At 36.6% G+C, this 14,322-nt stretch overlaps 1 protein-coding gene across 1 annotated transcript in view; it reads left to right on the forward strand.

Annotated features, from left to right (window-relative positions):
* The first annotated feature begins 1,194 nt into the window (after positions 1 to 1,194).
* Positions 1,195 to 14,322, forward strand: part of LOC128234779 (homeobox protein LOX2-like) — a 73,203-nt gene continuing 60,075 nt past the window's right edge. Inside the window, exon 1 of the mRNA XM_052949296.1 lies at positions 1,195 to 1,433. Coding sequence (XP_052805256.1) covers positions 1,417 to 1,433 — 17 coding nt within the window. The 5' untranslated portion in view covers positions 1,195 to 1,416. The remainder of the gene's footprint in view (positions 1,434 to 14,322) is intronic.

The following is a 14,322-nucleotide window of genomic DNA, read 5'->3' on the forward strand; positions in this document are numbered from 1 at the left end:
TAATATTGTTTTAATTTTCCAAAAAGGATGAATAAATGTCGAAAACAATGGTTCTTGTGAAGGATACCGAGTTTGATTTAAAAGAAATGAACATAAAACACGGTATATCTATCTTATGAGACTATAGTAGACCACAGTAAATCTTTTAGCATTCACCAGCCATTTAATATTTTTGCGCTTTCAGCTATTAAATACACGGTTATAAACTTGTTATCAATATATTTTTTTCCATAAATGCATAAGTTAGTAAGTAGTTGAAGGTTTATCACTCAAAATGTATGTTTGTTATATGTGTGTATGTTTTGATTTTGAATAAGATGTCACTTTAACTTCTATCTCTTTAATCCTTTCGATGATATATGTATAAAATATGTTGTTTTCCATCAAATTGGCATGGAATTCATAAATCCTAAACAACATGCATCTTATCAAAACTTCTTATAGTACAAAAGTCATTCGCACATTTTGGGACACTTCCTCAGTTGATGCAAATCGATGGCTTCAGCCAAACTGATTTATCTAAACAAATTTGTAATACACATACGATAGTTTGCCATTAACTTTGATCGTCGTATACACAAACAATATCTCATCATTATTCTTTACTACAATAATACGATCATAAAACATCCCCTTGTTATAGAGTGATGAATAACTGTATTTTATGAGTAGTAACATGCACGTTTATAACACATAAAAGAACGAAGCGAAAAAGAAGCTTTTTGAAAGATGATAGAAAATAGAACTTAAAAGTGTATTTTGACACCTTTCTATCAGGTTTTATAACGTTATTTACATTAAAATTTGACTAGCGGGTAAATAGGAGGCGCACCCGGCGCCCAATCCCCCCTCCTAAAATCGCGCATGTTTGCTTTTTTATGTCAAAATTGGAGAAAGAACGTAATAAAAACGCTCGAGATGCACCATTTTGGACTAGACATTGTCATTTCTTTTCACTAACCCCCCCCCCCCCCCCCAACCCCGTTTCAACATCTTAAACCATATACATTTCGGTTCTGAGGGTGGGCGAATACCAAAAGGATGTGCCCCTTTTACGCCCCCCTCTTACGTCACTTCCTGGAACTGCCCCTGTATGTGGAAATATGAGTAACTTAAAAAACAATCAGTAAACGCCTTCACCAAATTCACAGTATTTCTTCGTCGAATATTACATTATATGGTTATATTATTAAACAGTGGATGTTACATGAGAGGCCATTCAACACGGAATTCAGTAAATAAATAAACTGGTTTACTACGAAAATAACAAATAATATGAATTTCATAAATGTGGTATTGAATGGCCACGAAAGTAAGATTCTAATATAAAATAAATAAAAATATAGTGATTTATAGCGCTTGGAATATAAATCGAACGTCATAATATAGCGCGCTCATTTACAGCCCTATTCATTCATGACGTCACGTCAAAGGTTAGTTCTAATTATAGATGTATTAAATGCTTTCCAGTGGCCATGCCACTAGTAAAAATTGTAAAATTATCTTTTGGAGCTCATTCGGTGAAATAGATTACGATCTAACACTGAAACAAACATTTTACCTCTTAATATAAACAAGTATACTGACGTCATTTCATGATGGCGACGTCGTCATTTATTTATTATATTTATATAAACATAAATATTAGGAAACAATCTTAAAAAGTTCGAGACGTTAAAAGAAAAATATTTCAAACTGTTCAAGTCTCAAACGTCAGAATTGTTTATCACTGTATGTAACATATTAGTGCATTAAAATACTGTTGATTTGTTATGATGGCTCTAACAATGACGTCGTTGTGACGTCATCAAATGCCTCGGATCCTGCCTCTTACCCCTGGCCAAATGTTTGCATTTTGTGCAAATGTCAGTCATCGAACACTAAATTTGTTTGGCGTGCAAATCTGGAAAAGATGGACGTTTGAATTCATACATCTTATTTTTTTATGACATTTAGTCAGTCCTCAATAAGCTATGTCCCCGAACTTTTGTACCAACGCTCGTAAACTTTCTTAGAACAAAGTGTTTTTCGTCGTATATACTTGTACATTCATAACACATTGATAATACAGTATTTCCTTCAGTTTGTAACCGCCTGTTTTATACTTCATTGAAGTTTTAAGAAGATGCGGTATTTATTCCTTTATAATTCTCAGACTGACACAATACTGTCACCTCTAAGCTTCAACAGAAAATTCTTTATTGACTTGATGGTATGAAATCATATTCAGTATTTCGTTGTGTTCGAGAGGGATGGATAAAAACCTCGGTACATGAGAAAATGAGATGCTATTCATGTATTCAAACTTTTTAAAACATTATGAAACAATGGAAACTACAGGGAAAAGCCCAGTAACCTAAACTGTAACTAGGGTTTTGTTTTAAAGGCACAAGGAAAGTGTGTGTATACCACGTGATAAATTACGTCATATATGCTACGTCGGAAGGCAACATTTTGCTTAAAATGAAGACTTAAATCAAAGATAACTTTTCTTGTACAACACCTCTTTAAATGAAACAAAGGGCAGTCTATGCCTCTTAAAGAGTCCCGCATTTGTTTTATCACCGAAATTTGATAAAGTCATTAACTTCATCAATCACTTCGACAAACCTGTTTCCAAAATTATGTTTTGACAGTGCTCCGTCAAACGACCGTATTGTGAAAAGGTTTGTCGAAGTGTTTAAAGAAACTAAACTCTCAATCAAACTCTGGTAAAAGATCGAAGACAGGGCTCTGTAAGCGGCGTAGACTGCGCTATATTTCATTTAAAATGGTGAAGAAATAGTGAAGTTATCTTTGTTCAAAGTTTTTTTTTCCAAATTAAAATATAGCCTTCCGACGTAGCATTTATGACGCAATTTATCATGTGGTATGCACACACTGAAGGAGCGTTGCTAAACAAAAAGTTATCAAGCAACACAGCGCCTCAAGTCAATAAACATTACGCAACCATCAACATATCGTCATTGGTTAGTACTGGGGTCAACCGCCTTGGTACGGTCGGTGAAAACTAGCGGGGGGGGGGGGGGTTAAACCCCCCTTCATATTATTTTACTAAGATATCGGGGGATATGGGATTAATACTGCCGAGTTAAAACGGGGGAAAGGAACGTTCAGCCTCCCATTATTGGAAAACTGGGGTTTAACCGGGATACGAGCGCTAAACCTCATATATATGTTACAGCATGATATTTGGGGATACGGGGTAAAAGCAACCAAACATATGGAATGTTTTGGTGTCTTTTGATATTCAACCAACGGAATTAAGCAAAACAGATTAATTTTTTAACAGCACTAACCCAAGTGCATATGATGGTACTTTGACGCTTATTTTGAATGTTATGATAACTGAACTAATGAGAAAAAAAGGGTGATGCTTACTAGATTAAGTTTTTTCTTGCCCGGCTTGTTCTTTTGAAAACATTTCGCTTCTGAGCTTCGCTTTACAGTTCCAATTACAATACTAAAGCAACATTATTGAACCACTATATAGTCATCAAAATAGAAAACTATTAACTTAGCATAATTTGTCCATAAAGTACACACATGTCTGTCTGTATGTCCGTATGGTGTACTACATAGCGGTTGCGAATTTTGGAGAAATTTAAGTCAAAACGGTTAACACAAGTAAGAAGATATTCATAAGCGGATTCTGCTAAACTCCCCAACACCCAAACCCCACTTCAATTTAAAAAAAACAACAACAGAATATATTCATACAAATATAAAATTAAAAAATATCAAAACAATACGGTTGAACGAAATAGGTATACACTACACAAGAATACACCGTAAACTATACGGTTGAACGAAATATGTGTACACTACACAAGAATACACCGTAAACTATACGGTTGAACGAAATATGTGTACACTACACAAGAATACACCGTAAACTATACGGTTGAACGAAATATGTGTACACTACACAAGAATACACCGTACACTATACGGTAAAACGAAATATGTATACACTACACAAGAATACACAGTAAACTATACGGTAGAACGAAATATGTGTACACTACACAAGAATACACCGTAATATATACGGTAGAACGAAATATATATACACTACACACGAATACACCGTAAACAATACGGTTGAACGAAATATGTATATAATACACACGAATACACCGTAAACTATACGGTAGAACGAAATATGTATACACTACACAAAAATACACCGTAAACAATACGGTTGAACGAAATATGTATACACTACACAATCATTCACCGTTAACTATACGGTAAAACAAAATATGTATATACTACACATAAATACACCGTAAACTATACGATAGAACAAAATATGTGTACAATTCACAATCATTCACCGTTAACTATACGGTAAAACAAAATATGTATACACTTCACAATCATTCACCGTTAACTATACGGTAGAACAAATATGTATACAATTCACAATCATTCACCGTTAACTATACGGTAGAACAAAATATGTATACACTACACAATCATACACCGTAAACTATACGGTAGAAAAAAATATGTATTCACTACACACGAATACACAGTAAACTTTATGGTAGAACAAAATATGTATACAATTCACAATCATTCACCGTTAACTATACGGTAGAACAAAATATGTATACAATTCACAATTATTCACCGTAAACTATATGGTAGAACAAAATATGTATACAATTCACAATCATTCACCGTTAACTATACGGTAGAAAAAAATATGTATTCACTACACACGAATACACAGTACACTTTATGGTAGAACAAAATATGTATACAATTCACAATCATTCACTGTTAACTATACGGTAGAAAAAAATATGTATTCACTACACACGAATACACAGTAAACTTTATGGTAGAACAAAATATGTATACAATTCACAATCATTCACCGTAAACTATACGGTAGAACAAACTATGTATGCAATTCACAATCATTCACCGTAAACTATACGGTAGAACAAAATATGTATACAATTCACAATCATTCACCGTTAACTATACGGTAGAACAAAATATGTATTCACTACACACGAATACACAGTAAACTTTATGGTAGAACAAAATATGTATAACACACAAAAGAATCCACACGGTAAACTAAGGTCAAACAAAATGACCTTGTGTGAGACCCTTGAACCTAATAGTTTGGTTCCTAGGGGTCGGAACCGCTTCCGTTTCGCTCCCAAATCCGCCCCTGCTACTTTTGAAAATCAACGACCTGCAAATGATGCTAGATTACGTGCACAAGTCACTCATATAATTGAACAAGTAATTCCTGTAGCTGTTGCAACAAAGTGCATGGAAAAATCTAAAGTTGAAAGATAATTCTTGTGGAGCTTTAAAATGATGTTGAAAATGGTATATTGAGCGCATTCAAGTCGATTTTAATTAGAAGAATTTATCTCCGACATTCTGCCGTGGCGACGAGCGAATACCGACATCTTGATTTCCAAAAACATGCAAATGATTTCCCACTACTATGCTCCAACCAGTGATTTCTTGATAAGAGCATTTTATTAAAGTTATAAATTAGGAACGCACATAAAAATCTCTCTGATTAAACCTCGCCTGACACGACTCCTAATATAAGCAATTTTAGGATGTAAACGATACGGAACGTGGACAAGAGATTTCATTTCGACAAAACGTATTTCTGTGTTTCATTAACAATGCTTGTCTAATAAATAACGCATGTAGCTTGACAAAATGGCTCTCGTGTGTGAAAACTAACATCATTCTCGGAGTATGCACATGATATGTGCATCGATATGATGAAACCTACGTGTAAAAATATTTAGAACAACAATTGCTTTGGTAGGCACTGTTGTAGCATTCTTGATTATAAAAGAATAGTTGCGTAACACCACTTGTACGGGTATGTGTGCGTGTGAGCTACTTTTTGTGCACGATGTCATTAATGTATGTGTGCCTGTGAACTACGTTTTGTGCATTACGTCATTAAAGCATGTGTACATTGTAAACACTTAGATTTACGTGTACTATCGCCCTAGGACAGTGGTAGGTGTGATAGCGATAACAGCGGTCGTTATATACAAGTTTGAAACAAAATACTGGCAAACTTCTGGCTAAATTATCTGCAACGTAAAAAAACCCGTTCGTATGTATACTTCGTCTGTTCGTGTGGTTTAACGTACAGGTCCACGGCAACGGCGTTGTGCTTTTCACCAGCGGATAAATGGATAAATTGGGGGCACATGACGCCCTCCCCACCCCCGCAATAATAGTTGTTCATTTTTACTTTATACTTCAATATAGGAGAAAAGGTGACAAGATACTCCCAAAATGTACCATTTGGACTAGAAATTGATACAATTGTTCAAGGGGTAGTACCCTCAAAGTCCCTGTCATGATTTAAGCCAAATAAATTTCGGTTTAAAAGTCAAAAGGCTACGACCCCCTAAGTTACGCCCCCTCTAACGTCAAATTCAGGATATACCCCTGCTTTTAAATTGTAACAATTTACGCATTGCTTAAACACCCATTGTTTCGTAATTTTTATGGTTACCTTTATAGTACAACATTGTGATTTTTGAATACCTGGTGACCTCATGTTGGTATGGTTACATTAGAAATTGTTTTGTGTGCAAAAATCCTTATAACCATAAACGGTATAACAACCAAGTAATTTTGAGTTCAAATTATGCAAAACATGTAATTTTTGTTCGATTTCGGTTGCAATAAATAACGAATTTACGTATTGCAATAAGTGTATGCATGTTGTTATTTCGGCTTTTTCAGTGGTCGAAGTGAACACAAGCCTGCTAGCCCTGCACTGGTAGAATGTCTTCCGGGCTTGTTAAAATTCTGAAATTTATATAGCAGGCTTGTTAAAAAATGATGATGTCAAGCAATAAGTATAAGAATTCGGGCTTGTTCGTCCAAAAGTCTTATTTCGATGACTGCTATTTATTAACATATAATTAACAGTCAACAAATACCTTTCGAATGACTCCATCCTTACGGTTATTTGAGCTTTTATAGATGGCTAGGATTCCTTAACTAGTATGGCTGTATGGATTGACACTTTGTTTTCTCTAAAATCAATCGTACCTTATAAATAGTTACAATGAATCGTTAACAAAGTAAATCTAAAGTGAGATTAAAGTTACGGACGTCATGGTTCTTTGTTGGCAAGTTTTTTTGGTAAGCCTACAAGTAAAATATTTTTTAGACGGTACATTTATAGATCAAACGAAATACAATGGTGGTGTTTTTTTAATTAATACTACATACTCGCGTGCATGGTTTTATCTTTTAATACAATTTACGTTTGATATTCAAGTTTAAAGTGAAGTAAGTGTAGTGAACACTTTCGAAACCAACGCAGCTATAAATATTCTTGCTTAATTATAATGCACGTCCTATTTCACCGAAATTTAACCATGTAAATCAACCAAAAACACCAGTCGAACAGTTGGATGACTCTGAAAAAACGGTTGTACAAGAAAACGTCAACATTAATCATTCAACGGTATCCATAATTATATTGCAGGCATGTTTCTTGTACCGCCTAAATCTCAAAGGAGAGTGATTGGCTTTGAGATTTTTTTACATCTTTACGTCTTCTTACGAAAGTAATTTTCAATTGCAAGACGACACAATTGGAGCGTAAATAACAATTTGCCTACCGGGCGCCGTCAAAACGTCACCGTGTATGTTTCAGGTCACCATCCAACAACAAATACGGGTTGACAAGGAGTCAGAGAGGGAATCTTAAAACATTACATTCTTGTAAAATTGTCTAGTTAACGTGCGATCGTTGCTCAAAACCCTTAGACATAATTCTGCAATTACCGACACCTTAATTTTTGATTTTCCTATTTCAATTTCGCTTGATACTGGTAGTAGCATTGTACTAAGATAATTACAAGTGAACCTGTATACACAAAGAGTTCGTTCGTGGATCATATGCAGCCATTGCAACAGACAGGTCATGGTATGAGGGTTGGTTGACTTTTGTCGCATTTCGAGTCCACTTTGCCACATAAAAAGGCGTCTTTTTAGGAAAGTGTTAAGTAATATACGAGTTTCGTTAACGAACCACGATGACTGGATACTCCTTGTATAATTTTTTTTATTAATGTAAGAACATTTCATAACCTAACACGTATTTGCTCTCTTGACTTTTGCATTGAAGCAAGGAGACTTTTACGAACCGTATAACATGTGGTCCTCCATAAACTTTGTAACAAGATCGCCCAACGTTGGTAAGGCTTGATAAATGAATTGAGAAATGGTTCATGGTATTTTAAACATTTCAAACATCCGCATGTGTGAGAGTCAAGTACAGCAGATACCCCATGAGGCCGAAAAGTTATAGTTAAAAACTTATTCGGCATCTCAAAATAAAATTGCCCTTTGATTGCGATGCTATGTTAATCTAGCGAATGAATTACTAAAGTGATAAAAATCGTATGTCCTTACTGCTATAAAATACCTCTACAATATAAAATGTATATTATGGCGTATGTTTAGAAAAATATGAACGTGTTTTTTTCTGTTTTTGTACTTTTATTATTTGCTATCAAAAGTTCCCCATGTATAAACTCTTACATGTCAAGGTTTGGAAATTCAATGAAACAAGCTTTGTAATACACAGCCTCTCATTTACATATTACATCATTTAATAATAAAATCAATATTAAACTCATAAGCCATATCGTAGATCACTGGTGTTATTCAATATGCGACTAAGGTCAATCTAACGGACATACATCAATGACTTCATTCACTCAATTGGTCAATTATTAATAGTAATCCGATTAGCTACATCGTTCTTAGATCCAATAAAGAGCAGTATTGAATACCACTCCATATATAAAAATCTCTGACTACTTCGTTTGTGAACAAACAAACGTTTATAAAATATTTTCTTATTGGTATTGATAGCAACAAACTACCCCGTGTCAAGACGATGAGTTTCCTTGAAAAACGAAAGCTTGTTTTCGTTTTGTGTTCTTGCTTGATCACGTTTCAACCATTTATTTACCAGATTTGCGCCATTAATTTCCCAAGTCTGGCCAATTAATACTCAAGAATTGAGCAATAAATTCACCAAGATTGAGCAAACACTTCCAAAAGTCTGAGCCATTATCTAACCAATTTTGATCCATTAATTTCTCAAGTTTGAGCCATTAATTCACCAGATTTGAGCCATTATTCCCCGAGATCGAGCAAAGAAGTTCCCAAGTCTGAGCCATAAATTCACCAAGTGAACCACCCCAAATCTGAGCCATAAATTAATCAATTCTGATTCATTATTTTCCCAAGTCGAGCCATTAATTAACAAGATTTGAGCCATTATTCACCAAACTTGAGCAAACAATTCCCCAAATGTCAGACCCATAAATCCCCGAGTTTGAGCCATTAATGTATTAAGTTTAAGCCATTAATTATCCAGGTTGGACCTATTTATTCACCAAGATTGAGCCATTATTTCACCAAGTTTGACTAGTTATTTCAAAAGACGTACGTACGTAAAACATGTGTAAATTTGACATAAAATAAAACCCTGTATCAATCCTATTGTATGCACCTTCACATGCAGTGATGCAATCAAATGAAAAAGCAAACAACAAAAAACTTCTAAAATCTTTCGTTCATATTATCTGTCAGGGCGATATACTTGATGTATATTAGGCCATTAACCAACAGCAGCGCAGAAATGAACTACGGAGTTATGGGCCATTTGTGAGGCAAATGGGCAATAAAAAAGAACTTGCGGGTATTTGCGACTAGTGGGATTTCGCTGTAATCTAAATATTGCGAGTTGATCATGTTAAAGTGTCGGTTTTTGTAGCGTACGTATCTTAAGAAAATGATATAAACTATAAAACTAATGGTTGATTAAGCATTGATAGTATAAAAAACATCGTGTTGCTTACCTTGTTGTAGAGACTAACAGAAAATATGATTTAACGTTTTAATATACACAATTTTTTTTGAGAACTACCTTGGAATAAAGGGCGGGGCGAATGTTGATTGAAACTCTTAGAATGGGATTATCATCGAATGTGTGAATGTAGTAGAAGTTTAAATGTGACGTTTTTGGTGGTGTTGGCTGATGTGGGTTGCACAAGTATTAGAAATGGCAGTTATTGCTGTCGTAATATTCTGTGTAGTTGTTGTTGTATTGTTGCTGTTGCAGTTGTTGCTGTTAATTTTGTTGGTTGTGGTGGTGGTGGTGGTGGTGGTGGTGGCTGTAATGGTGGTGGTGGTGGTGGTGGTGGCTGTAATGGTGGTGGTGGTGGTATTGTTCTTGATGTTGTAGTAGTAATTGATGTTGTTGATGTTGTTGTTGTTGTTGTTTCAATGGGCGGTTTGCCAGCAGTGAGAAAAGTAGTGGAAGTATTAGCGCCATAGGTAGTAGAAGCACTGTTTCTCAGGGGCGGAGCCAGGACTAAACATATCCAAGTAACCCAAAAATTAGGATCAAAACACGGCAAGGGTCCACCACGAAAACGTTGATTATTCTTTAATGGTGCTTATTAAATTAATGTAAAGTATGCATAATTTCTCAACCATAATGGCACGGAGTGATCACTTGGACAATTGGACAACATAAATATATTTAGTGAAGACCGCAAAAGCTGATATGAATAACTCTGAGAAGAAATCAGTCCTAGGGTACTTTTTGAGATGCCTCGTGAAAGTTATCCCTGGTTGAGTTCGAGCCCACGACCTCTTGGTAAGAGGCTGTCCCCATATCCATTGGAATACGTCAGCATTGTAGGCAGGGTGCGCACCAGATGCACTCCAGACCTGTATCCGTTTCTGCTTCAGGTAGCATGTAACGAATAGAATGTATCCCTGGTTAGAGCTACCCTGGTTCCTTAATGTGCACCAGTGAATGGCGTTGTCACACGGGACTACCATTTAACGTGTCCCCGGAAGACGACTAGTATTGCATTAAGTAGTGCGACGGGTATTCGAACCAGCGATTCTTGATTGGCATTTAAGTGTGTTACCACTAGACAACGGATTCGCGAACTTCTCAACATCGTACCGGGATGCTTGTAAAGGATTAGATCAGTTACCAATAAAAGGGGTGTAGATGGAAAGCTGAATGCGAAAATGTCTTATTAGGCTCTTTGTATGATGTTCTTTAGAACATTTTCGCAATCAACCATCGAAATGAAACCTATACCACTCACAGAGGGTACATGATACCTACCCGATACAGCCCGTATCTGCGGCATATGTTCCAACAACCTCACAGATAGGTCGATGCATGCAAATCCGATGGAATTCAAAGTCTAAAGGGTTAAAATCTCCTTTTATGCGGGATCGAATATAGCCCTTAATTACTGTGCAATTTCGCGAAGTGGGAATGAAACGTACACCCTATTATTATCCGAAGCCTTTGGTAGTGGCTGTTAACCTGTTCCACAGTTCAGAACAAAAGAGAAAGAACTTGAATCAATACATTCTCTTTCCTTAAACCTTCCCTGAGAAAATTTGACATTGATACCTAAGTTGTTGAGTTTTTTTTTAAAATTCATTATGAAAAATATGGCAAGCATTTTTAGAGAATTATTTTTATTAAATGCAAAATTTGCTTACGTAACCATAGTAATAATCTACATTGTCTTTTCAGGGTGTACCTTGCAAAGCAAAGGAGCAACTGTGTTATAATGTTATTAAATTCGTAGATTTATCACCGAACTTTATATACATCTTAAGCATTCGTAAATAAGGGCTCTTTATCCTATTCCGTTTACTAAATTAAATAGAATTGACGTATCACTGAACGTTGTTTCAAAGTTTGTGTTCACCAGGGCATGTTTTTATATTGATTGTATTTCATAGGGCATGACCTTCTTCTGATTTTGTAGACCAGGGCATGCCTACTAATGTTGCCCAGACATTGATATTATGCTATCTGTTTTCACCAGAGCCTGACTTCCTACTGTTGCCCAGAAAAGGAAGTTCTACTGTTTCTGTTCACAAGCGCATGCTTCTGTTTGTGTAGCCCATGGCATAAACTTCTACTGTTTGTTATGCAAAGGACATGACCTTTTTCTGCATTTCGCTGCGTGGGGCAAGACCAAATTCTGTTTGTGTTACCAAGGGCATTACCTTCTTCTGATTGTGTTGTCCAGGATATGACCTTCTTCTGTATTTCGTTGCTCGGGGCATGACCTACTACTGTTTGTGTTGCCAAGGGCCTGACCTACTACTGTGTTTGTAACCCAGTTCATGACCAACACCTGTTTGTGTTATCTAAGGCCTTACTACATCTGTTTGTGTGGCCCAGTTAATGACCAACAGTTGTTTGTGTTGTCAAGGGCATGACCTTTACAGTCTGTGTTACCTAGTTCATGACCAACAACTATTTGTGTTGTCAAGCAAATGACCGCCTACAGTTTGTGTTGTAAAGGCATTACGTTCTACTGTTTTAGTTGGCCGGGGCATGACCTTACATATTTGTGTTGCTTGAACTTCTGTTTGTGCTGTCCAGATGATGACCTACTACTGTTGTCCAGGTGATGACCTATTTCTGTTTGTGTTTCCAAGGGCCTGACCAATTACTGATTGTGATATACAGTTCATGGCCAACATTTGTTAATATGGCACAGGTCATGACCTACAACTGTTTGTGTTGCCCGCGACTTGACCTTCTACTGTTTGTGTTGCCAATGGCATTACCAAATACTGTTTTTGCTACCCATGGCATGGCCTTATACTGGCAACAACTTCTACTGTTTGAGTTGCACAGAATATCACCAACTTCTGAGTATGTTGACCAGGGCAGGACTCCCGCTGTTTGTGTTTCCCAGGGTATGCCTACTACTGTTTGTGGTGCCAAGAGCACAGCCTTATACTGGCAAGAACTATATGTACTTCTTCTTTTGTTCATGTAGCCCAGGGCATGACCTACTACTAATTATGTTGACCAGGACCTGACTCCCGCTGATTGTGTTACCTATGGCATGACCTTGTACTGTTTGTTATGCCAAGGATATGACCTTCGTCTGTTCAGGTAACACAGGGCATGACATATCACTCATTATGTTGACTAGAGCATGACCTTCTTTCGTTTGTGTTGCCATGAGCAAGACCTACTGCTACTAGTTGTGTTGCCCATGGCATGACCTTCTAATGTGTGTTTTGCCCAGGGCATGACATCCAAGTGGTTTTGTTGCCAAAGGTATGACCTAGTATTATTCATAGTACCAAGGGCATGACCTTCTATTGTTTGTGTTGGACGTATTTCTGTTTGTGTTGTTCAGATGATGATCTACTTCTTTTGCCCACGTGATAACCAACTACTGTTTGAGTGACTTAGGACATGACCTTCTATTGATTGTGATGCTGAGGGCATGATCTACTAGTAGTTATGTTTCACTGTTGATGATCTACTACTGTTTGTGTTACCAAGTGCATGACCTACTACTGATTATGTTGACCATGGCCTTACTCCCACTGTGTGTGTCACCAAGTGCATGACCTACTACTGATTATGTTGACCATGGCCTTACTCCCACTGTGTGTGTTACCAAGTGCATGACCTACTACTGAGTATGTTGACCATGGCCTTACTCCCACTGTGTGTGTTACCAAGGACATGACCTGGAACTGTTTGAGATGCCCAAATAAAGACATTCGTCTGTTTAGTCTGCAACTAATAATTGAGTTGACCAGAGCCGATATTCATAAAACATCTTAAGTCATTTCCTAACCTAAACACCTATACCTTTCTCCGAATTTAACTATGTATTTTTTAGGAAATCAACTTAAGGTAGGTAGTGACATACATTGGATATGAATACCTGCCATGCAGGGTATGACCTTCTGCTGTAAGTGAGAGTTTTGTCGCGGTAGAATTTCAATGGACCCTCGTTCAACGGCACTTCCAGAAATCGATCAGTATATAAGTGATAAAGCGAGGGATAGAACCTGCTATCCCTGGGTTCACAGTCACTGGGGTAATCCTGTGTTGTTTTCTTAGGATAGAGAATCAAGTGCACAGAAAGAATCTAGCCCTTGAAAGAGATACATCGGTTCATTAATGTTTACTCGTGTACATAATACTTTCACTCGGAACATCAGTATAAAGTCATCCTTCCTCGGTAGACGTCTTTTATTTTTAGAGATCGAATCTGGGTCGATAGTCAAGAGTTTTTTCCCAATAGACCACTAGTACGCCAAACCCCATATGGTGTTTTGAATATATAAAAAATGTCTTCTTCTTTGGGCATTTCCTGTTCCTTGTTCCTGCACTTTCTAAAGAATGACCATGTATGGGGCAATAATTACGAATATTTAAGAGTCTGAGTTCAGGCTCAATGGGGAACATTG

This window comes from Mya arenaria, chromosome 5 (assembly GCF_026914265.1).
Source record: "Mya arenaria isolate MELC-2E11 chromosome 5, ASM2691426v1".
Lineage (NCBI taxonomy): Eukaryota > Metazoa > Mollusca > Bivalvia > Myida > Myidae > Mya > Mya arenaria.